The sequence below is a fragment of the Rhinichthys klamathensis genome, unplaced genomic scaffold, assembly GCF_029890125.1.
Source record: "Rhinichthys klamathensis goyatoka isolate OS25496 unplaced genomic scaffold, OSU_Roscu_1.1 h1tg000234l_1, whole genome shotgun sequence".
Taxonomy (NCBI): domain Eukaryota; kingdom Metazoa; phylum Chordata; class Actinopteri; order Cypriniformes; family Leuciscidae; genus Rhinichthys; species Rhinichthys klamathensis.
Genome location: NW_026606757.1, coordinates 823707 through 848054, shown reverse-complemented (window position 1 = coordinate 848054; position 24348 = coordinate 823707). Strand labels below are relative to the sequence as shown.

Sequence of the window (24348 nt, the reverse complement as noted above, 5' to 3'; positions counted from 1 at the left end):
TTTATTTACAAACAGTTTCACTTCATATAGGATATAAAAGTTTTTATAATGGCTTCGTACCAGCAGGCTAAACACATCCACTCAATAAACAGTCTTGACACCGGAGTCGTCGTTCAGATTTACTGAATAAATGTGTAAAACAATATAAAACAAAAATACCTAAATAAACTGTCACATGGTAAATGTCAAGTCCAACAATGTACAACAGGAGAAAATAATACAAAATGTTCACACAATATAACGCAGAACTATGAAAACATTTACTTTTATATGCGACGTCGACTGAAATGGGATCACGCTAGGGAGCCAATCGTCTTCGAGTATCTTGAATGAGCCAATGCACATTGGCATGCGAGATCTGCATCTTCAGGTGCTCTGGCTCCCGGCAAACATGTGATTATGGTGCCTGGTGTCTCTATTTTTACGTTCCGTGTAATAGAATCGCCAATAACTAGGGCACATTCAACAGGATTCACAGTGGGTGTTTCACTGAGTGGGGAGAATCTATTTGTTATGGTAATCGGAACGGAAGAGCGGTGTTTTGTCCCGCGACTACAGCGTCTCACGGTCACCCAGTTGCCCTGCTGCACGGTAGCACAATAGCAGCTTTTGATTTGGTCCGCTGAATAGGTGCTTAATAGCAAGCAACTTCTATGTTGGGCTTGTTCCAACGGTGACAAGTCAACAGTCTGAAGAAGAACGATTCAGTATAACTGCCGTTCAATGCCGCTTTATAAAGGCAGAGCGCTAACCGCTATTCACGCACTTGATGCTGTTGAAACGGCTGTTTTTTGGGGGGTTTTTTTATCTCAAAGCCTGCAGTATCTACGCGCCACTGACTTTAGACTAGGTTTTTCCTGGTCTGTGGCGGAATTGTTTTCTGAAACTGCAAAATAGCACCAGGGAACGTTTGCACCTGAACACGCCTCCTCTTTTCGCTGAACCGCCCCCGGGACCTCATTCCCTAATTAACCAACGTGCGTCTGTGGAGGGAAAAGTCCGCTGTGCGTCGGGTGCAAAATAGGAATGATACATGCGTCGGTGTACAAAGTCAATTGCGCTGTGTGCAAGATAGGGCCCATAGAGTAGAAGAGAAGAGAAAAGAAAGTGTTAGTATTAATGGATCACGTGTTGCCGAAAAAGATTTTTAAAATGGTTACGGACTCAGCAGCTCGGCTTGAGTGAGGCAGGTCATTCCACCAGCATGGAACAGTCAAGGTAAAGGTCAGTGAAAGTGGTTGGTAACGCTTCCATTTACAGTACAGTACTTACGTGTACTTAGAGTGTACTTACCTAGAAAGTACTGGCTAATATAAGGTACGTACATGGGTTAGGGGTAGGTTCAGGGTTAGTATCTAGTTATAACCCAGTAATTGTAATTACTATAATAAGTACATAGTATGTACATGGGTAACAGGACTGTAAAAGGAAGCGTTACTGTGCCTCTTTGGGATGGCACCACACAAGGTGACGTTCACTTGCAGAATGCAAGTTTCTGGATGGCACGTAAGTCTGGAGTAATGAGTTTAGGTAAAGGGAGCAGAGCCAGTGGTTGTTCTGTAGGCAAGCATCGGTGCCTTTAATTTGATGCGAGCAGCAACTGGCAACCAGTGCAATTTTGTGAGGAGAGGAGTGACGTGTTCTCTCTCCGGCTCGTTAAAGATCACTCTAGCTGCAGCATTCTGGATCAGTTGCAAAGGTTTGACAGTGCAAGCTGGAAGACCTACCAAAAGAGCATTACACTAGTCCAGTCTGGATAGAACAATCGCTGATCATCAATCACAATTCCAAGGTTCCTGGCTGACCTTGATGGAGTTATGGATGACGAACCTAGCTGAATGGAGAAGTTAAGGTGTAGTGTTGGGTTGGCCGGGACCACAAGCAGCTCTGTCTTCGCAAGGTTTAGTTGAAGGTGGTGGTCCTTCAACCAGCAAGAATTTGGAAGGATTTGGAAGCTGCTCTTGCCAGTCTCAGAGCTTAAATAACCGAGAGCAGGGCAGTCTCAGTTGAGTTTCTTAAGCAACTTAAGCACTGGTGTTACCCGAGCCTACTTAAATGCTGTGGGAAAGGTACCAGTGTGAAGAGAGGTGTTGATGATGTGAGTGAGTGCAGGTACAACTGAGGAAGAAATGGCTTGAAGCAGATGAGTGGGAATAGGATCAAGCAGACAGGTAGTGTCTGGATTAGGGTGATTGGAAGGATGAATTTGGAGACTTCGGCCTCTGAGAGTAGAGAGAAGGAGGGGAGAATGTGTGTATGTTAGCTGTTAAGATGTGTATGTCAGTTTGTGGTGTGGCAAATTGGCCGCTGATGTTCGTTGTTTTATTTATGAACAATGTGGCAAAATCTTCAGCTGTTAGGTTTGATGAAGGAGGAGGAGGTTTTGAAAAGTGTGTGAGAGTCAGAAGAATTGTTCATTTTGTTGTGATAGTAAGTCATTTAAGCAGTAGAGACATTAGCAGAGAAGGAAGAGAGGAGGGATTGGTAACGACCAAAGTCAGTAGGATCTTTTGATTTGCGCCACTTCCTCTCTGCAGCCCTGAGTTTAGAACGATGTTCGCGGAGAACATCAGTGTGGATGAGACCAAAGAGGATAGGCGGGAGGGTGAGAGTGAGCGTAGGTTTCGTCGAAAGGTGACCTGTTGAGGAGTGTGTGTTGTGTGCTGAGGCAGGTTGAGGTTAAGAGTGAGGAGGAAGTGATCTAAAGTGTGAAGTGGAGTGACCAGTGTATGGTCAGTGGAGCAGTAGTGTGTGTAAATAAGGACCAATTGGTTACCTGAATTGTGAGTAGCCGCAGTAGATACTTGTTTGAGGTCGAATGAGGCAAGCAGAGTGTGGAAATAAGCAGCCTGAGGCTTTGCTAGGTGGATGTTGAAGTCTCCAAGAACTACGAGAAGAGTACCATCCTCAGAGAAGGATGAGGGTAGCACATCCAACTCCTTCAAGAAACTGCTAAGCTGACCTGGGGGACAATAAACAACTACAAAATGGATTTTAATAGGCCTAGTGATGGTAATTAAATGCGATTCAAATTAGCTGTTGTCAGACAGAGATGGTAAAGGATAAAATTTCCAATAGTTGGAGATGAGCATACCATTACCTCCACCCCTTCCGGTCAAGTGAGGGGTGTGTGAGAAAGTGAAGGTAGTGGAAGGGGCAACAGTTGTTGCAGTGTCCTCTGGTCTGATCCAGGTATAAGGCTGAGACCTGAATGACTAGAAATAGATATAATGAAATCAACTTCGTTTACAGCAGACTGGCAATTCAAGAGACCAGTAGGAAAAGAGAGTAACTAAAAAGGCACAGGAAAAGTATGCAGGTTGTCAGGGTTGCACTGCCTCCTACGTGTGACATTTGATTTATGTGTGTTAGTAATAGTAGGGATTTGGAAGCACATAGTGAAGAGAGGTCACAAACAAAAAGATGAGAACAAGTTGTGTAGAAGTGGAGGGAAATAACAAGAAAATAATACTCAAGTCCTTGCTCGGTGGAGTCGTGCAAGTAGAGTCGCTGGTCTTTACTCTTTTCGATCTTCACGCGATGAGGGCTTCACACATGGGCTGCAGCCTCCGCTGCCGCGGTATACTACTTGATTTATTACTTATACTATCCTAAAATAGATGGAAACGAGACTGTAGGAAAAGTCCCTTTCACAGAAATACTGAAGCCAGATAGAATCACATCTGTGTAACTACACAGACTGTTGTAGCCGTTCTTCTATAATAAGTATTGTATTGGAGTTTATTTATTATAATTTATGTATTTGTTTATTATTATTATTATTATTTTTATTATTTAGTATGTGCGTATTTATATTTGTATTTATGTACTTATTCAGTTAATTATCATGCACCTGTCTGGTTAGGAATGTATATGTCAGCGTGTGTGGGCGGAGTGGGAAGTGACATGAAAGAACAGATGTTTGGATTTGGGAATGGTGGTTTTTCACAGTTTTTTTACCACTTCGTTAACTTTGTTTGGATTTTTCGTATGTTGAAATTATTAACTTAATTTAGAAATGTATTAGAAATAAAGCTTCTGAAATGAAGACTGGGTTTGGAGTGGAGTGCGTGCAAAATAATTAATCATTGATTTCATTTCATTTCATTTCACGTTTATTGTCATTGTCGTCCAGAGAACAACACACAAAAGGGTCGGCCCATTTTTCTATATAAACCGCCTCTGAGTGGTATTTTATTAAATTTATTTAAATGACCGCTAAAAGTGAAAGCAAAACACAGCAAGCGTACACAATGTCTTGTTATATCTCATGGAACCGAGGTTACGTTAGTAACCAAAACGTTTCTTTCGATAACGGTTCACTTGACATTGCATCAGTAGCTATTAGTGCTATGTGTAGCACAGGACTGTTCCAGCCTATACGGCAGAGAAGAGGCCCTGCGAGCCTGGCCCAGGGATGGAGAACCCATCCGAGGACCTTAACAGAATAGGCGCACTGGACAGTGGTATTTCTAGCAGTGGTGCCTAGCATAAGAAAAAGATGAGGCAGGGCGGTTTTCCGCAAAGGAAGCCGCCCAGATATGTACTGGGCTCGAGCCAAAAGAAGCCAAAACCACCATAAATAAGAACCACCGTCCAGGGAATCATGATGCACATAGACAGAATTTGGTGGCATCCAGCACCAAGCCTTAACTCTAACTCTAGCAACCCTCAAGCAGACAGGACCTGCGCCAGCAGAGCGGGGATGTCCAGATTATAGAATCTGGAAAACGTAAAGAATGATGACCAACCAGCTGCTGCACAGATGTCACAAACAGAAAATCTCGACCAAGCCCAGGAGGAGCCCATTCCCCTGGTGGAGTGGCCCTTCACTTCAATAAGGCATTGCAGACTTAGTGATGCGCAGGCCAGCGCAATCGCATCCACTATCCAACAGGACACTCTTTGCTTCATAACCGGCACCCTTTTGGTGCAGACTCCAAAGCTCACAAAAAGCTGCTCTGAGAGCTTTTATGGCTGGAGCGCTCAATATACACTCAATGACAAACCAGGCACAGCAAATGTAACAACTGCTAATCCGCCGAGTCAGGTAGAGCTGTCAAATTTGTGACCTGTTCTCTAAATGGAGTGAGAACACCTTAAGCACATAACTGTGTCTTGGCTTAAGGATGACCTTACAGTCATTCGGTCCAAACTGAAGGCAGCATGCAATAACGAAAAGTGCCTGCAGATCTCCAACTCGCTTTACCGAAGCTAGTGCCAGCAATAAAGAGGTTTTAAGTGAGAACACCTGCAAGTCGGCTGACTGTAGTGTCTCGAACAGAGGGCCTCGAAGGGCCCTCGGGACGGTGGACAGGTCCCAAGTTGGAACCATATGGGGGCCTGGCGGGTTCAGCCTTCGGGCTCCTCTAAGGAACTTAACAACCAGCTCATTCCTACTCACTGACTAGCCAGCAATGGGGACGTGATACACCGCAATGGGGACGTGATATACCGCAATAGCCCCCAGACAGGAACATAGTGTCGGCCCAGATCCGGCACACATCTGGTATGTGTGGAATACATGTGTACCAGATGTGGGCCGAATCTGGGCCGACACTATATTGCTGTCTGGGCCGACACATAAACCTTGAGTCTGTACGGAGTCCGCCCGTCCTCCAACCGTTCTTGCAGAAAGGCATGAATTGACGCCACGTCACAAGTTACATTGATTTCGGACTGCGCACCATTTGGAAAAGACAGATCACATAAGGGTGTCGAGGCACCTAAGGGGTGATTGGGCTCCTACATCTTAGGCTCCTTTCATCACACTTCGAGATTGGTGCGAAGGTCCCCATCAAGGAGCCACAAATGAAGGCTCCATAGCTCCGGCTGAGGGTGCCAGATTGAGCCGCCCGTTTGGGAGAGGAGATCCCTCCGCAGCGGAATAGGCCAGGGCATTGCCGTCAGCAGCTGCACCATGCCGGCGAATCACGATTGTCTCTGCCAGAGCGGGACCAAATGGTGGACCAACCATCTGTCTTCTGGCTAATGACCTGCGGGAGCAGGGCCACCGGAGGAAAGGCATACAAGCGTGCTTTCGGCTACTCGTATTTCAACGAGAAGAATATTACTACTATTATTTATTTAAATATTTGTATTTATTTTTTGTTTATTTGGGCTGTAATAAAAATCTCAGTTACTCTTCATAATAATTGACAAATAAAAATGTGTTCATTTAACAATTGCTAACTGCCTTGTATACACTACACAACTGCATTGTGTAAAGCGCTAAAATAAGAACATATTGTATATTTACATTTGCAAAACGCTTGAATGAGGACATATTGTATATTCACATTTGCATAACCATTTGCTTATGCTACCAGCAATTTTCTCTGACTTTGCCATTCAAATGTTATAAAACTAGTATTAGCATAGTCATCTTCTTAAAATATAAATTTTGCCCCATGTCAGGTCATAAAAAATAAAATAAAAAAACCCAACCAAACAAACAAACAAACAAAAACTGCTCTCTAAGCAGGGTTGCTGGTCTTAGTTGGTTTGAACTGAGGAGGCAGAGACGGACCGCAGGTTTAATACACGAGACATGGAAAACAGGATGGACGCGCTTGAGAAAATGTGGCAATCTGAGCCGTACAGCCGCCTGACTGATAACCTTAGTGATGGCATAAGGCCCAATGAAAAGGGGAGGCAGTTTCCGAGCGGGCACCTGAAGGGGTAAATTGCGTGTGGAGAGCCAAACTCTCTGTCCACACACATACCTGGAAGCTTTGGACCGGCGACGGCAGGTGACAACGAGTGCATTCCCTGCTCCGGCACAGAGCTGACCTCACCCTCCTCCAAGTGCGACGACAGCGCCGTATAAAGGCCTGGACCGAGAGAATGGCGACCTCTGGTTCCTGAGAGGGAAACAGAGGTGGCTGGTAGCCCAGACAACAAGAAAATCGGGACAGGCCAGTGGACAACGACGGCAGAGAATTATGAGCGTACTCCGCCCATGTCAATTGCTCACACCAGGAGGTGGGCCAAACAGCGGAGCATCCGACTGAGGTCCTGATTAGCGAGGTCAGCTTGACCATTACTCTGTGGGTGAAACCTTGATGACAGACGGGCAGTGGCACCAATCTGTCTGCAGAATTCCCTCGAAAAAGTTAGAGACAAACTGGGGTCCCCTGTCCGAAACCACATCAGAAGGAACCCCATGAATCCTAAAGACGTGGTCCACAACCGCCCGCGCAGTCTCTTTAGCCGACGGAAGCTTGGGGAGAGGGACGAGATGAACCGCCTTAAAAATCCTGTCAATGACAGTGAGAATCACTGTATTGCCGCTGGAGGGTGGAAGCCCCATGACGAAGTCCAGGGCAATATGGGACCAAGGGCGGGAGGGAATAGAGAGGGGGAGAAGCAGATCGGAGGTGAATTACTGGACCAATTTAGAGGAGTGACCCCAACGAAGGACAGCCGGATGAGCGGACTTAGCGACAAATAGCTTTCCCTCAGGGCACCTTCGGGGAACGACGTTGTGAGAAAGAGCCTTTCTTACCAGCTGTTCCACCCCCCACGTGACGGACCCAACCATGCATCCCTCCGGTAGGATGGAATCTGTGGTGAGGCGGCCCTCAGAAGAGGAAAACTGGCGAGAAAGAGCGCCAGGCTTAATGTTTTTTGACCCGGGCCGATAAGAGATAGTGAAATTGAAACGCCCGAAAAAAAGGGCCCAACGAGCCTGTCTAGAGTTAAGCCTCTTGGCGGAGCGGATATACTCTAGATTACGATGATCAGTCCAGACAATAAACGGACTGGAGGTTCCCTCCAGCCAATGGTGCCACTCCTCCAGGGTCAGTCGAATGGCTAGAAGTTTCTGGTTCCCCACGTCATAGTTACATTCGGCAGACGAGAGCCGATGCGAATAAATCGGGTGAACTTTCTGATCAAGAGCGGAGCGCTGCGTCTTAAGAGATTGTTCGCGTCCGCTCCCATTCTGACTTCGCCTGATCCGGAGAGTCAGTTTATCGTTGAGGTGGGCGCATCTGACGTCAGGGTGGGAGCGGACACGAACAATCTCTTAAGACGCTCAAACGCGCATTGAGTAGCCTCGGACCAGACAAAACGGGACTTCGCAGATGTGAGCGCAGTCAGAGGGGCGGCAACCTGACTGATTTTTCTAATAAAGCGGCGCTAAAAGTTTGCAAACCTCAAAAAACGCTAAAGCGCCGAGCGAGACTCAGGAACAGGCCAGTCAGTCAGGGCGAAGGCCGTGGGTGTCTCTCTTAACCCTCTGGGGACCAAGAACGCACCCGTGCGTTTTGGCAGATTTTTTTCACATAGCAGAAAAATAGACTTAAACTACTCCATCATTTCTGGTCATACAGAGTTATGAAACATATTAAAAAAACTGTTAAATGTCTACTTTTTTATGTGCCCACCTACAATCGAATTAAAATATTGTGCTTTTGTAAAATAAAGAAAATAAACAGGGTGTGCGTTCTGCCTCTCCGTGTCCGTGAACTTTTTTTCTGGAGCATGTCTCTTAAACTTAAACAAAACTCAGCTAATACTATTCACCCAGACATGAGCAATATATGTTTATGATCATTTAAGTTTGTACTTTTAAGTTATCTAATTTAAAACTAAAATAAATATTCCCTGTTTATGTAATCTATATAAAAAGAGAAATGTGTCTGCCGTTCTCATTATCGTTCTCGCATCTCATTATTCCGCTAATGTGACACGCCCACGGAGAGCGCGCGCTATTCAAACGCTAATGATCTGAAGCAACACATTGAGACGTGTAAACGCCCATATTAACTCTGTAAACACACTATATTTAGTCAGATTAATGTACTGTCGTCTTGCGCGGCTGTGAGGAATAATCCTGGGACATTTACCTACCTCAGAACAAGTGCTGGTTTATTTTCACTTCGAGGAGCGAGCTGAGCTGTAAGTGTTTTATTCTTGTGGTTTGTTCTAATCGCGATATATAATAACGTTAGTGTCTGTAAACGCAAAAATAGCCTACTGTTTAAATTTGAATCATGTTTCTGTGTGTGTGTGTGTGTGTGTGACTAGTTTAGGATAGATTATAAAGTTTTAACTCTAAAATAGACATCAAATAAGCTTTTGTTAGCAGTTTCTGCTCATATGTTAAATATATAGTATGTTTTGTCAAAAATAAACTTATCAACTCTTATAGTGTTTGTTCCAGCTAGGCTATATCAAAATAATGAATCCTTAACTTTGAAGTATGTATAATAAAATGTATTGGCATACTTTAAAAAATAATACTTTATAAGAGACAATTTTCTTTTCAAGATGTTTCCAACTCTAACTTTGAACCAATTCTATTGAATGGCCCATATAACCTATTTGAACAGGATTTGTTTCAAGGTATGACTAAAAATGTGCTTTTGACTTTCATTTATATTTTGATTTTTTTTATATATATATATAATATGTCTGTGTGTGTGTGTAACGTGGTGCGGTTGAGGCAGAGATGAAGCAGGATCCAAATGCAGCACACGCTTTATTTAACAAACTAAACTTGGATACAGGACTCGGGAACAGGATACAAGAACAACCAACATACACGTAAACATTAAACAAGAACTCACAAAGACAAGGCTGAAACACAGGGCTTAAATAATCAGGGACACACGAGCTAGATAGGATAACAAGGGGGCGTGGTAAATGGGAAACACCTGGGAAAACTAATGACAAGACAGGGAACCACTAAACATGACAGGACACAAAACCACATCGTGACATAACCCCCCCCCCCCCCCCTTAAGGGCGGCTCCTGAAGCCCAATAAAACAAACAAAAAAGTCCAGGAGGGTGGTCTTGGGGGAGGGATGGGGGGCCAGGCCCATGCAGGGGAACGGGACCTGGACCTAGGCAAGGCGGGCCTGGGCCGCAGAGCGTGGGCGGACCAGACTGGGCCGGTGACCAGGGCGGAGCAGGACGAGGCGAAGGCCAGGGCGGGGCACGCTTAGCAGGAGACCAGGGCGGAGCACACTTGGCAGGAGACGAGGGCATAGGAGGCTCAGGAGGAGATAGCGCCGACAAGGTCCATGTCAGCGCTGCCTCCATGACCCTCTCGTGGGACCTCCTACTGCCCCCCCCCAAAAAAAATACTTGGGAGAACCTAGGGGGACAACCTTCGGGCTGGCAACGGACTCTGGGACAGTCTCATGGAGCTTGAGAGACATTGGCAGAGCGAAGAGCAGAGACCGGACCGGCAGGGCGTGGCGCAGAGGCGGGGGCGGCAGGGCGAGGCGCTGAGGCGGGGGCGGCAGGGCGAGGCACAGAGGCGGGGCCGGCAGGGCCAGGAGTCTGGGAACGCCCACCGGAGCCTGGCGAACCAAACGAGTCCTCCTTCTCCTCCTGCGATGGCGAGTCACTGGGCTTGATACTCTCACTTGGCTAGATTCACTCACTTGGTTAGATTCAGCACTTGACTCACTTGTCTCGGCATTTGACTCACTTGATTCGGCTCTTGACTCACTTGACTTGGCACTTGACTCACTCGATTCACTTGATTCACTTGACACGGCACTTGATTCACTTGACTTGGCACTTGACTCACTTGATTCACTTGATTCGGCACTCGGCTCACTTGACTCAGCACTCGGCTCACTTGACTCACTTGACTCGGGACTTGACTCACTTGACTCGGGACTTGACTCGTGAACCGCGGGTTCGGCTGGGCAGACGTTAGTCGTGGGCTCGGAAGACAGAAACTCAGACATGTCGGTCTCGGCGGGAAGAAGCTCAGGCATGTCGTGAAAAGCAGGCTCGACTTGGCTCACGTGAAGCGTGGGTTCGGCTGGACAGACGTGAGTTGCAGGCTTGTGGAGCGCGGGCGTGACCGGGTAGGACGGGAACGTGGATATGGAGCCGTCCACGAAGCAAGCCTCAGCAATGTACCGGTCCAGAGTCCAATCGGTAATGTCACTCGGCATCCATCGAGCGATTCGGTAATCCAGCCCGCTCCGAAACAGGCCTATGAGCTGGATTTCATCGAGCGTTCCTAGATGGCAAATGGAGAGGAAGTCATTAGCGTAGCTTCGGACGGACTGGTTCTCTTGAAACATTACCGAGAGACATTCTCTCAGGGCCCGGTTGCTGACGACTATGGGAGAGACTGCTGGAGCGACTGCTGGATCCATTTTGTGGTGAGTTCTTCTGTAACGTGGTGCGGTTGAGGCAGAGATGAAGCAGGATCCAAATGCAGCACACGCTTTATTTAACAAACTAAACTTGGATACAGGACTCGGGAACAGGATACAAGAACAACCAACATACACGTAAACATTAAACAAGAACTCACAAAGACAAGGCTGAAACACAGGGCTTAAATAATCAGGGACACACGAGTTAGATAGGATAGCAAGGGGGCGTGGTAAATGGGAAACACCTGGGAAAACTAATGACAAGACAGGGAACCACTAAACATGACAGGACACAAAACCACATCGTGACAGTGTGTATATATGTATATATATTTTCCTTGTATTCTTTCTTGTGACACACCTGAATGAAATGAATGCATCTTTGTCTTCTCAGGTGAGAATCACCTAATTATACATGAGGGGGTTGGGCCGTTCACGCCCATTCGCATATTGCCTTTCAAACAAAAAAATGTTTTTCACAATTTAAAGCAATCTATGGTATTATGTGAATGATTAGAAAGGATGATTTTCAGATCATTTTGAAGCAAATACTCTAGGCCACAACATCCATTAGTCAAAAGTCTTGTGGACACATATTAAGTATGTGTTTTGTGGCCTTATTTCAGAAACTTTAATTTTTAGTTTTATCAATAAATTATGTTTTATTAACAAAGTTCGGGAGGAGCACGTTCAGATAATTAAACCTAAATTAAACACACGGGTAGCACATTTAGATAATCAAACCTAATTAGACACGAGTGGTGCTTAATCAACGAGTTAAGCGCTGTGTATATATACAGCAAACTTACCTCCGTTCATTGACAGTTTAACAGCATCCCTCCACCACCCCATCTCCTCACATATAGTCCTAATGGTCTTACAACAACGGGGGGATTACTCTGGGTTCGGGCAAAATTCCGAGCTCGGAGCCCTCCCCCCGGACAGCACGCCAAATACGCATTATGTTTACTCTGTTTAATTGATGTAAGTGTGAACTGGTGAAACATGCATAAGCAATATTCTCTCAAAATACAAACATGTATATACATGTTGCTCACATATTATGGTAGCCCTGTTTGTGCTAAATAGAGTGTAATCTCACCTGTGCCAGTAATATGTTTATAAGCAACTGAAAAAAGCGATAATGTCAGGGCATGTCAAAACATCTCAAGGACCCCAAAAACACCTTGGTCCCCAGAGGGTTAATTCATGAAGGGGGAAACCGTGTTCAATAGCCCACGTCTCATCGAGGAAATTTCCCTCAGCCACGGAGTCAATTAGAGCAGAGCAGAGAAAGAAGTGGTACCCCAGCGAAAAATGGCCGAAATCATGGTGTGGGACTTGAAGGATGGGGATAGTGGTGTCACGCTCTCCAATATTCCCCGAATTACTGGCGAGCTCTCTCTTTTACCGAACATGTGGCAGCAAAATGTCCGGTACCACCGCAGTAAAGGCACAACCTCTCTCCAATACGGGGTTGGCGCTCGGCGGAGGAGAGGTGTATTCTCCCTAGCTGCATTGGCTCAGGCTCTGGGTGTGGTTCAGGTGACGCTGTTTGAGTGAATGGGGATCCCCGGAATCCCATGACATCAGCACGAGCGTCAGCGTAAATCAAAACGTTTGTCTAAACGAATGGCTAATTCCACCAACTCGTCCAGGCATGAGGAAAACTCTTGTGCAAAAATCTCATCCTTCAGCTCCTCATACAAGCCTTCCAAAAAGCGTGCCGTGAGTGCTGCCTCATTCCATTCGCAGGTGGCAGATAAAGTCTTAAAGTCAATGGCATAATCAGCTGCGGAGCGTCTTCCTTGACAAAGTGTTTCCAGCTGGCGAGAAGCCTTGGGACCCGAAGACAGAACGGTCGAAAACTTTCAACATCTCCTCCTTGAATAAATTAAACTGTTCACAGCAATCAGCTCTCGCCTCCCAGACTGCCGCTCCCAAATCCCGGGCTCGGCTAGTAAAAAAGGACACCACATACACAACTTTGGCACAGTCGGAGGCACACGTGACAGGCTGAAAAGAAAACACCACCCCACACTGGGTAAGAAATGCACGGCACTCAGTAGGCTCACCAGAGTAGCAGGGAGGATTGTTGATACGAGGCTCGGAGGTGTGTCGCGAACCAAATGAGGACTGGTCTTGATGCAGGTGGTGTATCTGACCAGTCAGATACGACACCTGGGCAACGAGTGAATCCACAGCATGCTTGGCGGCAGCTAATTCGTCGGCATGTCTGTCCAGCATTGCTCCCTGCAGTTCAACAGTTGAGCGGATGGTCATATCGTTCGCTGGGTCCATAATGGTCGGTTTATTCTGTCATAGTTCGAAAAGGATCCAAAAGCGAAAGCTGGTTAACAGAGGTTTATTGGACATCAGAATAAATGTCAACACAGGCTGTCTGCAGGTCACCGGACGTCTAGACGGACGCAGAACAGGATAACGAAACCCAAGGACCAGGCTGCAACCAGGCAGGATGAAAGGCACAGGTAGTTGCGGTCAGGAAGTGCACGCTAGTAACGACGAGCACAGACTCCACTAGGCAGAAACCACAGCACAGACAATCAGGCTTGACACAGGATAGCAGGTTAAATCTCTCGCCTGACATACACACACAGGACAAGAATAAGCAGCAGTAATTCACTATGATGATGCGTCTGTAACGGGCATGAACGAACGAACAATAAACCGACAAAGAGTGGAAAAGAACACAAGATCTAAATAGCCAGAAAATCAGGGCAGAGGGGAAACAGGTGTTAGAAGAGCGGGAGCGCGAATGCTGATTGAGAATGAGCTCAGCTGTGCGAGAGTGCACGTGTAGGAGAGGGAAAAGAGAAACAAGCAGAGGAAACTTGACTCCTGACAGGCTCCTAATCTGGCCATCTGAAAAGTGCCTAAAACCTGACCAGTCAACAAACAAGTTTTGATAATTGGCATTGTGAGCATGAGGTGTAATGCTACAAGTTCCTTGTACCATGATCTCCAGTGTTAGTCTTGGGCAGACAAGGTGCACGAGAAGAAAAAAAAGGTTCAAGTATTTACTCACCCTCATATTGACTGACTTTCTTTTGTGGAACATAAAGGAAGATATCTTGAGAAATGTCCTTTTTTTTGTCTAAACAATGGAAGTCAATTGGCACCAAAACTGTTTGGTTACTCCCCTTCCACCTTAAAAGTGCATGTGGCTGCCATAGCGGCACATCACGATGCAGTCATCACGATGTAGTCATCACAAGTCATTAGGGAAGCACAACCTGATAATCAGGTTCCTTAGAGGTGACAGGAGGTTAAATCCTTCTATTACCTTATTCCCTCTTGGGATCTCTCTGTAGTTTTGCTGGGCCTACAGGGAGCTCCGTTTGAGCCCTTGGAGTCAGTAGAGCCAAGTGCCCTTTCTATGAAGACGGCCTTCCTGACCGTATTCACTTCCATCAAGAGCAGGGATGGGGAACTTTAGTCCTGGAGGGCCATTGTCCTACAGAGTTTAGCTTCAACCCTAATCAAACACACCTGAACAAGCTAATCAAGGTCTTCAGGATTACTAGAAAGTTACAGGCAGGTGATTTTTTCAGGGTTGGAGCTAAACTCTGTAGGACAGTGGCCCTCCAGGACTGAAGTTGCCCATCCCTGATCAAGAGGGTTGGGGACCTGCAGGCATTCTCTGTCAGGAAAACGTCTCACGTAATCCTGAGACCCCGGCCGGGCTACAGGGGGCTTTCCTCTCAGGGTGAATGAGAGGATGCTTAATTGCTTTTTACCTGACATCTTTGAGAGACAGATGCAATGATTAATGCATCCATGGCCAGGGTATAATTATAAAATATGACATGATTTTAAAAGTGACCTATAACATCGACTATGCAATACTCTTTAATTTAGTGCTAATAAAATTATTAAGCGTATTTGGAGAGAGAGATGTTTATAATGTGACAATATGTCAGTCATCGTGTGATAACGAAAATATGACTAGACCTAGACTACTTGTTCTGAGCAGGTGTTGTCTTTGAACAGGCTGTAAAACTGTTGGCTAAGTTACAGACACTCAATGATGAAAAACTGCTGCTAATTATCTGGGAAACATTCTCTAACAGCAGTCAAGTTGTCATTGTTTGTGTCAAACAAGTTGTGAATTTATTGTAACATCAAAACAGGAGGTCATGACTTACTCTGTGCTCAAAGTGATGCTCTAAGCTCCAGTGGTTTCATCTGTGGGTGAACGAAACTTTCGGAAGAAGTTGTAGCAGAATCACGTGAACAATTCCAGGATATATGCTTTTTTTTCATTGGTTGTTGCGTTAAATCTTACCCAGATACAATAGTGCTATTTTCTGATTGGCTATTGTGTAGCACCTTTATTTATTTACAAAGGTAGCACCCCCCCCCTCCCCCCCCCCCCCCCCCTGTACATCGATATGTTATTGACATAGGTACATCTGATTTATGATGTACCCCCACTTCTGGAAATGCACTTCCAAATGCGTCTCTGTCCCCAGCACATTTCAAACCAAACTGACGCCCATGGATGCATGTGTTGCATGTCGAAATGAATGACTTTCCAGGCATGCATAATTTGATGGGTTTGTTTAATCTTGTTCACTGCTTACATTAACAGAGGCAACTATAGTAAAATTAAAGGTTAATAGTAAACTAACTTGGCTTGCTGTCCTTGGAGGAGGCTTGAACCCAAGGCTCGTCTTGAGCTCTGATGGAATTGCGCATAAGATGATAGAGATAAATTACTCTAGAAATTAGAAGGGGAGGAGGAGGGCTGCCGGAAGAATTTGTCGATGAGATGACGTGGTGTCTGCTGCTCATGCTCTTATACTCGTAATGATGATTGACAGGACTGAATGTTTAGGCTCCTCCCGAACCTATGTTTTGAACTTCATTTCACCAGTTCGCCTGCCCGTTCAGGCTTAAAGTGAACTAACTTGGCTTGCTGTCCTTGGAGGAGGCTTGAACCCGAGACTCGGTTTGAGCTCCGAGTTAAAACCCCACAAAAAGTATTGCAAAGACAGCAAGCCGGGCAATAAAGCGTGAATCGTCTGGCGATATAGCTATTGGTTGAAAAGACTTAAGAAATTAAGCCCTCTCCCCCCCCAAAGATGAGTAGAATATTTCACTGAATATTTCTCAATATGGAGAAATATAGGGTGGCTCGTGGAGTGAATCTCTTGTGGAAGCTAGCTAAGAGAAAACGAAAGGGCTCCTGCGGGGAGCAGGGGTAGAAATCACTGATGCAATTGTGAAAAGAATGGAGGTTATTGCGAGCGGAGTGAGAAAGCTTGGGCAAAGCGTGTGAAGTGGTCCATTAATGCCAGGATGTATCCATAGGCACCAATGCAGCCCTCCAGATGCAGAAAATCACTTTGGTCACTTGAGTTACCCCCTTCTCCTGCTCTGACTCAGAGCAAATTGTAGCTAGGGTGATTGGGCACATCCAGGGCTCTTCCTCCTGCTTCAAGAGAAGTGCATCCGTGACAGCAGCTATGACTCTTGCACTGACATCCTGTGAACAGGTCTGCATGTAACTCTCCATGTCTAAAGGCATCCTTGACAGTCCATCAGCATCCCAGTGTACACGGTCTGGTCTATATTTGATAGTTAAATTGTTTTCAGCCAACTGCACAAACCTGAATGAGTGATACACACTCTTATGTTCGGGGGAGTAGCATGCAAATTCCACTCGCCTAATTGTCATCAAGCTTTTCTCAAAGTATCAGAGGTGTTTGGGGCTCCCAAGTGTGACCCCCTAGTGTCAGTCATCGACATCACGTCTCGTTCCCTCCATCAGGGAACAAAGGTAACAATAGAAACCCAGACGTTCTATGAAATCAAAATTAATAATGTTTTTGGCTAATTCCACATTCACTCAGCTTCCATTTTAAGGTTATATGAGCATTGATTGATATTACATAATAGTGCTATAGAACATTCTTAGTTTGTTTAACTTGTGTAGAACTGAAATGGTTATATCAAATTACTTCTACCACAGCAAGTTGTATTTAACACCAAACTTAAACTCTTGCTGTTTAATATTTTATGTTGGTCAAACTAAATGGTCAAAAATGGACTTTAATACTTTATGTAATGCCAACTTTTTCTATATTCGATAGTCCAATCAAACAGAGTTTGTCTGACAAAATGGAAGTTGGATTTTTTTTACAGTGAAGAAAGTCATACTTTTTGTTTGTTTTAATGATGATTTAATGAGCAGAGAGCAACTGACATTAGTGCAGAGGAAAAAGGAAACAAATGCCTTACGTAACACTACCCACCCCATCCATTGAATGAGGAAGAAACTTCACCTGTAAATTACAGTGCATCAAGCCTCTCCTGAGGTAGGCGTGTTTCTATAGAGTTTTCTTGAAGACAGTTCTTTTAACACTGCTGAGTGAGTTGATGAATCTATTTACTGCAAAGTACTGGAGGAGGTCTAAGCTGTCCAGGATGGGGGACTGCTGCATGTCAGGTGAAGACAGAGAAAGTGCCAGGATTCACAATGAAATTGAGAGACAGCTTAGAATGGACAAAAAGGATGCAACCCGACAAATGAAACTTTTGCTTTTAGGTATGTACTTTCTTATTTTTTTGTTTGTTTGTTTGTTTGTTTATGTATGTAGATTTCTTTTTATTGACACCCAAAAATGTGTGATGGTCAATATTAATCATTTGAGTTGTTCAGAATCCTAACTGAATAACCTTTAAACAATCATTTAAATGTTTACACAATTACACAATGTCAGATGATATGTGCTACAACTTTTATACAATATTTTTTACAGCTTATGAAATTCACTCTTCAGATGTTTAGATGACATGTTTCCTCTAACTGTTAGTGGTCACATGCAAATACATGCAAAAAGACGTCAATGGAAAGTCATTCATACACATCTCATACAGTATAGCATTATTTTTTTCTATTCTTAATGAATCTGAAATGCAAGTAAGCATGTCAGGATAAGAATGCAAACAAGAACATTCTGTGAATTCCTCACGCATTTTTACTTGTTTTTAGAGTATAAGCATTTATTCATGTAATTCAGATTCTTTTATGTTTTCCTTGGTGTGTACTTTTATGTTATATTTTAGTTTCATTCTGTTTCTGATCAGTTAAGTTGATACTAGTTTAATAAAAGAAGAGATGAATGAGTTTATCCAGTGTTTCCTTGTTCTAATTGTGATAGTAATCTGCACCCTTTCAGCAAAATTCCCATCCCTTTTGTCAGACCTGTTTGACATGTAATAGATCAGTATGCAGCGCTGCGATGTTGGAATTTGAGTTATCAAACTCAACAAACTGAGTTTGGTTTTCCGTACTATTTAGTAGTCAAGTAAAATATGCTTTTGACGGCCTCAAACAGAGACACAAAAATAAAACAATCATCAATAATCAACCACAATACTCACAATCACTCAGAAAATATACTACAAGTCTTTTAAACGATTCAAGTTGATGTACTGCAGTCTATAGATTATTATATTGAAAAGTTGTGTCTAAATATAGTTTAACTATGGTTTCATATTAATACAAATCATATACAAATCATTCACACCTTACTGGCAGACCATTTTGATGACACAATCACAATGTTTATATTCGAAGGCAAATATGCAAACTAGTAAATTCATACTAGAAGTCTTTGTCTGGTCTTTATGTGTTTCTAAAAATGAGCATGAGTGAATAGATCCTTTTGTGTGAGAGAATTGTTGGTAAAGTTGGCTGTCTGCAAAATAACAGTTAGAACAGTAATATTATAAACAGATTGTAGCCTCCTCTCCCCCAACACACACACATCTGTCATTTATTTAACTTCAAGTTGTGTCAGACTAATATGAATTTCTTTCTTCTATTTAACAAAAAAGGGAGATATTTTGAAGATTGGCCAAGCTGCTTTTTCGCTACACACCACATTTGAATAAGTACTGTAGAAGACAACTTTGGACAATTATTAGTGAACAATGAATAAATATTTCAGTCTGTTTAGCTCTGTCCAGGGTGTTTATCTGCCTACGACCTGAGATGCTGGGAAAGGCTCCAGCATCCAGCAAGTGATTTGGAAAATGGAATTTACTCGGAATTTGTCCTCTGCATTTAACCCATCCAAGTTAGTCCACTGCACATACATTAGGAGCAGTGAGTAGTGAACACGTTTAGCCATTCACTGCAGCAATACAGCAGTAGTCCACTTGAGGTCTTTGAAGCTATGCCATTTATATTTAAGTGAATAATCACCCAAAAAAGAAACCTAACCCTTATCTCTGTCATCATTTACTCACCATAATATTGTTTGCAACACATACAGTAGGCCTATGTTTCCTCATGGAACACAAATAGAGACAGCTATATTTTTCCATAAAATGAAACTGGATGGTGACCAGATAAAGCTTTAAAATGACAGGATGACATAACTTAAATTTTTGGTTAAACTATCCCTTTAATGCTAATGGTGCAGCTTTCTCTCACAAGAAACAATATTTTAACTACACACAGGAATGCATTATGTCTCATAAAACGTTCCATGTTCCTCCACAGGCACAGGGGAGAGTGGGAAGAGCACTTTCATCAAGCAGATGAGAATTATACATGGCAGGGGCTACAGTGAGGAAGACAGGGGGGCCTATGCCAAGCTGGTGATCCAAAATATCATTGTTTCCATCCACAACATACTTCAAGCAATGGAGAACCTGAACATCCCCTTTGCTGATGGAAAAAACGCAGTATGCACCAGGAATTCTAAGACAAAGCATATGTTTTATTCGACATATTCATATATACTATCTAACTAAACATGTATTTTCTCCCCCCTCAAAAAAAGAAAGAAAGAGAGAATACTGAAATCTATCTGTGTGTTGTAGACTTATGCTGCAATGCTTAAAAATGTGATCCCCGAAACAGTGCTGTCACTGGAGGCTAAATATGCTGAAGCCATTAAGAGTATGTGGAAAGACCAAGGCCTGCAGACATGCTTTGAACGCAGGAGAGAGTTCCAGCTGTCAGACTCTACCAAATAGTAAGTGCAGTGAATATTTCCCTTCTGACACTAACAAAAAGAACCATTGTATTATATAATAGACTGCCATATTGCAGATGTGCACCATGCAATGCAGTGTTTTTTTTTTACTAACAATAGAACAACCACATTTTTGGGCATTTTCCATAGTATTCTTTTGGAATACCATGTTAATACTTTGGAATATGAATATGAATATATTGAGCTGCTATGTCTGAATGCTGAGGTGCTTCATAGCTGATTTGTACTTGTTTCACAATGAATTAACTTTACAGTTATTGTACTGAATCCCAGACAGCAAAATTGCTGTGACCCAGATCCGGCCCACACTTGACACTTTCATCTGGCCCACATACCGCGTGGAATGATGGCACTTGGGCGGTCCGCTCCTGTTTGCCAGATTTGGGCCACAATTAAGCCATAGCAATGCCGCATGTCAGCCATAAACAAAACAAATGAAGCCAAACTGGCCCAAATCTGGCAAGCTAAATAATGACATTTCCTGTTTATTATTTTGAAGCTGCATTGAAACAATTACTATTGTATTAAACCCTATTAAAATAAAGGTGATTTGACTTGGTAGTATATATAAAAAAACCTGCTATTTACCCCCTGATACTATCACTGTGTTATAGTGCTTTTTGTAAGAGCTCTACTTACAATTTAGAAGAAAACTGCTCTTTGCTATTTTTAATACCTGTATAGTTCAGACTGTACAGCATGACACTAGCAACAGCATGTGATTCCCAGGGAATTCATGAACTGATAAAATGTATGCCTTGAATGAGTGAATTTTTTAGTAGCCTACACAATCAAACATACTACAGATCTATGAAAACCGAAAATTATTATGGCATATGCTTGGTAATTTAAGAAAGAAAAAATGTTTTGTATCGCTTTATCAAGCAAATATAAAATATTCTTAATTCTGTGTTTGGTGAGCTTTGGTGTTTATTGGGTTCAGGACAAATCATTTTAAAGGTATTTTAATGGGTTTTTTTCTCTTCACTAGTTACCTCGATGACATTGACAGAATATCTGCAGCTTTTTACATGCCGACTCTGCAGGATATTCTACGAGTCCGAGTTCCAACCACAGGCATCATTGAGTACATCTTTGACCTTCAGACTGTCATATTCAGGTAACTCTTAATTTATTGGTGGTGTGAAGATGACTGTAACCCATTTTGTAAATGATAAAATCCCTGCTGTTGCTGCAGAATGGTTGACGTCGGAGGCCAAAAGTCAGAAAGACGGAAGTGGATCCATTGTTTTGAAAACGTTACTTCCATCATCTACCTGGTGGCTCTGAGCGAGTACGATCAGGTCTTATATGAGTGTGCGAATGAGGTTAGCCCACTTCCTTGCATTCTCGAATAGCTCTTATGATTTATTAAGATTTGCCTTCATTACATCATAGGTGATTCATCTGACAGATAAATTCTGGATTCATTGTGGTTTATTTTGTTGATATGATGTTCTACCACCACAGAACCGCATGGAGGAGAGCAAGGCACTTTTTAAGACAATCATCTCTTACACCTGGTTCCAGGAGTCATCTATCATCCTCTTCCTCAATAAGATAGATATCCTGAAGGAGAAGATCTCAAAGTCAGACCTTGTAACGTATTTTCCACATTATACAGGTTGGAGTGCCAACAATGGCTTAAATTCTTATTCTTAACAAGCATTTTTGTCTTATTTTTCAGTTAAAATATCTAAAAATCATTTAAACAAGGTACATTTACTTGAGAAGCAACACTGCATAAGACTTGTTTTCATATAATTATTTGTCTTTCCAAACTGGCAGATTTTTCACTTGTTTGAGGTATAAACATGTTAAAAAACAATTTAAGTGAAGAGAAAAAATCGTCCTGTACGCTGGAACAAAATGTTTCTATGGAATATTTCAGTATTTATTTTAAATGATTTTTCTGTACACATTATTATTATTATTTTTTAATTCATGTGCCCTCGTAATCTTTAATAAAAAATATTTCCCCTGCCCCTTACAACGTCATCTCTTCTATTCACTTATGATGGTTTCACTGGTGTGAGGACAGGACAAAAACCTCCTGTTCAGCAACCTGTCACTTACGTGAGATCGCAGCAATTAGCAAACGACAACGATCCAATGATCTAATCAATTCCTGATGGACAAAATCAAGTCCCTCCAAAAACAATGTATAGTTCAAGAAGCCGTTTTACTTGGATATACGTCATATAATGAAGAAAAACTATCGCAACTTCCGTTTCATACTGACTCTGACAAGTCTTATTTTATGCAGTGTTGACTAAATAAAAATAAATTAAGATATCATTTACTGTGGTAAATATTCTAGAGTGCAGTGTGGGGGAAGTAGAGCTTTAAAAGCAATGAAATGATGATATAAAAAGAAAAGCTACATTACTCTGGTTTGAAACTACTATCACTACTGAAAATGTTTTTGTTGGTTACTCCCCAACAGTGCTGCAGTGCCACTGTACTCCACTGACATAATGAAATCTGTGTTATCTGCTTACTCAACAGGCCCTAAAAATGATGCAGAGGCCGCAATGAAGTTCATCTTGAGTATGTATGAGGAACAGAACAGGGACACAAATAAACGCATATACGCACATTTCACATGTGCAACCGACACTGAAAATATCCGCTTTGTTTTTAGCGCTGTGAAGGACACCATTCTGCGGCACATCCTGTCCACATTTAACTTGGGTTAGGTGATAAAAGTGCTTTTATTTATGGCTAGATTGTATGTTTTTTTTGTTTACCTCTGAGTCAGTGAAAATGTGAATGTGATCTGTGTGTGAGTGCTGAGATCATGGCAAAGTGCATTCTGTGAATTATTTTTGCATTGGCGGAAATTAAAGGGAAAGTCTACTCAAAAAACTAAATATTTCATTTAGTGTTTTGCTGACTAAAGAAAGTCATGAAAGTGAGTAAATGTTAATCGATTTTATTTGGGGGGGGGGGGGGGGGGGGGGGGGGGGATTGTCTCTTTAGTTTTGTTCTTAGGGACAGTATTTACCCCCTGGATTTCCGCGTAACATTTTTTTTTCTTTCCTTTATGACTGACAGCATTTTTCTAATTGTATTAAAACCCATGATGCTTGATAGGCCCATGCAGAATAAATGTGAAAAAAAATGATTAAATGTTATTTAAAAACACACAAAGCAATTCAATTAATTATTTTTAAGTAATTCAGTGATTTGACCCTGCCAACTTGCCATCAACCTATCCAAAAACTTCGCAGTAAACTAAGTCTACTCCAGAGACAAACCCTAAATGTGTGGTATCAGGTGAATGAGTGCTATATTTTCAATAACACTTCAGGTGGCCGTCTCAGTGAGTATCCGCCATTCCACACAAAATTTAAATGAAATATGAATCAAGACATGTGGCATAAAAGACAGACTTTGAATCCATGCAAATAATGTGTAGACAATGTCTTTGCTATTCAAATCTCTCCACCACTGACATGGATACATGAATGATACCTCAGTACATATCGTGGCATGTTCACTGTGACACTGATGCATCTGATCACAGATTATTTGGGTGGTCCTTACTTAGTTAGTTTACAAGAGGAAAAACTGCAGTTAACTGTAGTTAAAATACTGTAGTGTTTAATAAATACTGTTTCTCTAAAATAATTAGTCCAACTTTTGCATGTGCATTGACTAAGTATATTTTTACTTTATTTAGATATTTAGATTATTTATAAATATTTACTGTATGCAGTGTCACAATTTCTGTGATAATTTCTTTAGGTAGAAGCTAAATTAATGTTAAGATCTCACATGACAAATTAACTCACTAAATATTATATCTTTGGATCAAACTCCTATAAAACATACTAGCCAGGTTAAGTATCTTGGCCTTTGGCTTGACTCTGATCTTTCTTTCAGCACTCAGGTGCATAATATAACTAATAAGCTCAACTGCTCACTTAGAATTTTATATCAATCAATTAACTGTTTTAACTATCATGTCAGAAAAAGAATTGTTTCTCAACTTCTATTGCCAATCTTGGATTATGCTGACATTGTATACCAAAACACTACTGCTTCCTGTCTTCAGTCTCTTAATACAGTTTATAATAGCCTGTGTAGATTTATACTCCGCTGCCCCTACAGAACACACCATTGTGAAATGTACCATCAATTGTCCTGGCTGACCTTATCAAATAGAAGGCGTTT

General features: G+C 42.7%; 1 protein-coding gene across 1 annotated transcript; it reads left to right on the top strand.

Annotated features, from left to right (window-relative positions):
* The first annotated feature begins 17452 nt into the window (after window positions 1-17452).
* LOC130099697 (guanine nucleotide-binding protein subunit alpha-14-like) lies at window positions 17453-23031 on the top strand. Its single transcript, XM_056265489.1, has 7 exons — window positions 17453-17705; window positions 19671-19855; window positions 19994-20148; window positions 21161-21289; window positions 21368-21497; window positions 21640-21793; window positions 22678-23031. Exons 1-7 carry the CDS (start codon window positions 17537-17539, stop codon window positions 22866-22868), a joined length of 1113 nt encoding a protein of 370 aa, XP_056121464.1. The 5' UTR covers window positions 17453-17536; the 3' UTR covers window positions 22869-23031.
* Window positions 23032-24348: the final 1317 nt, after the last annotated feature.

Coding starts and splice junctions, on each gene's coding strand:
- LOC130099697 (XM_056265489.1), top strand. CDS start 17,537: ATGAATCTATTTACTGCAAAGTACTGGAGGAGGTCTAAGCTGTCCAGG. Junction 20,149..21,160: donor CTGTCAGACTCTACCAAATA/GTAAGTGCAGTG, acceptor TCTCTTCACTAG/TTACCTCGATGACATTGACA. Junction 21,498..21,639: donor TATATGAGTGTGCGAATGAG/GTTAGCCCACTT, acceptor CTACCACCACAG/AACCGCATGGAGGAGAGCAA.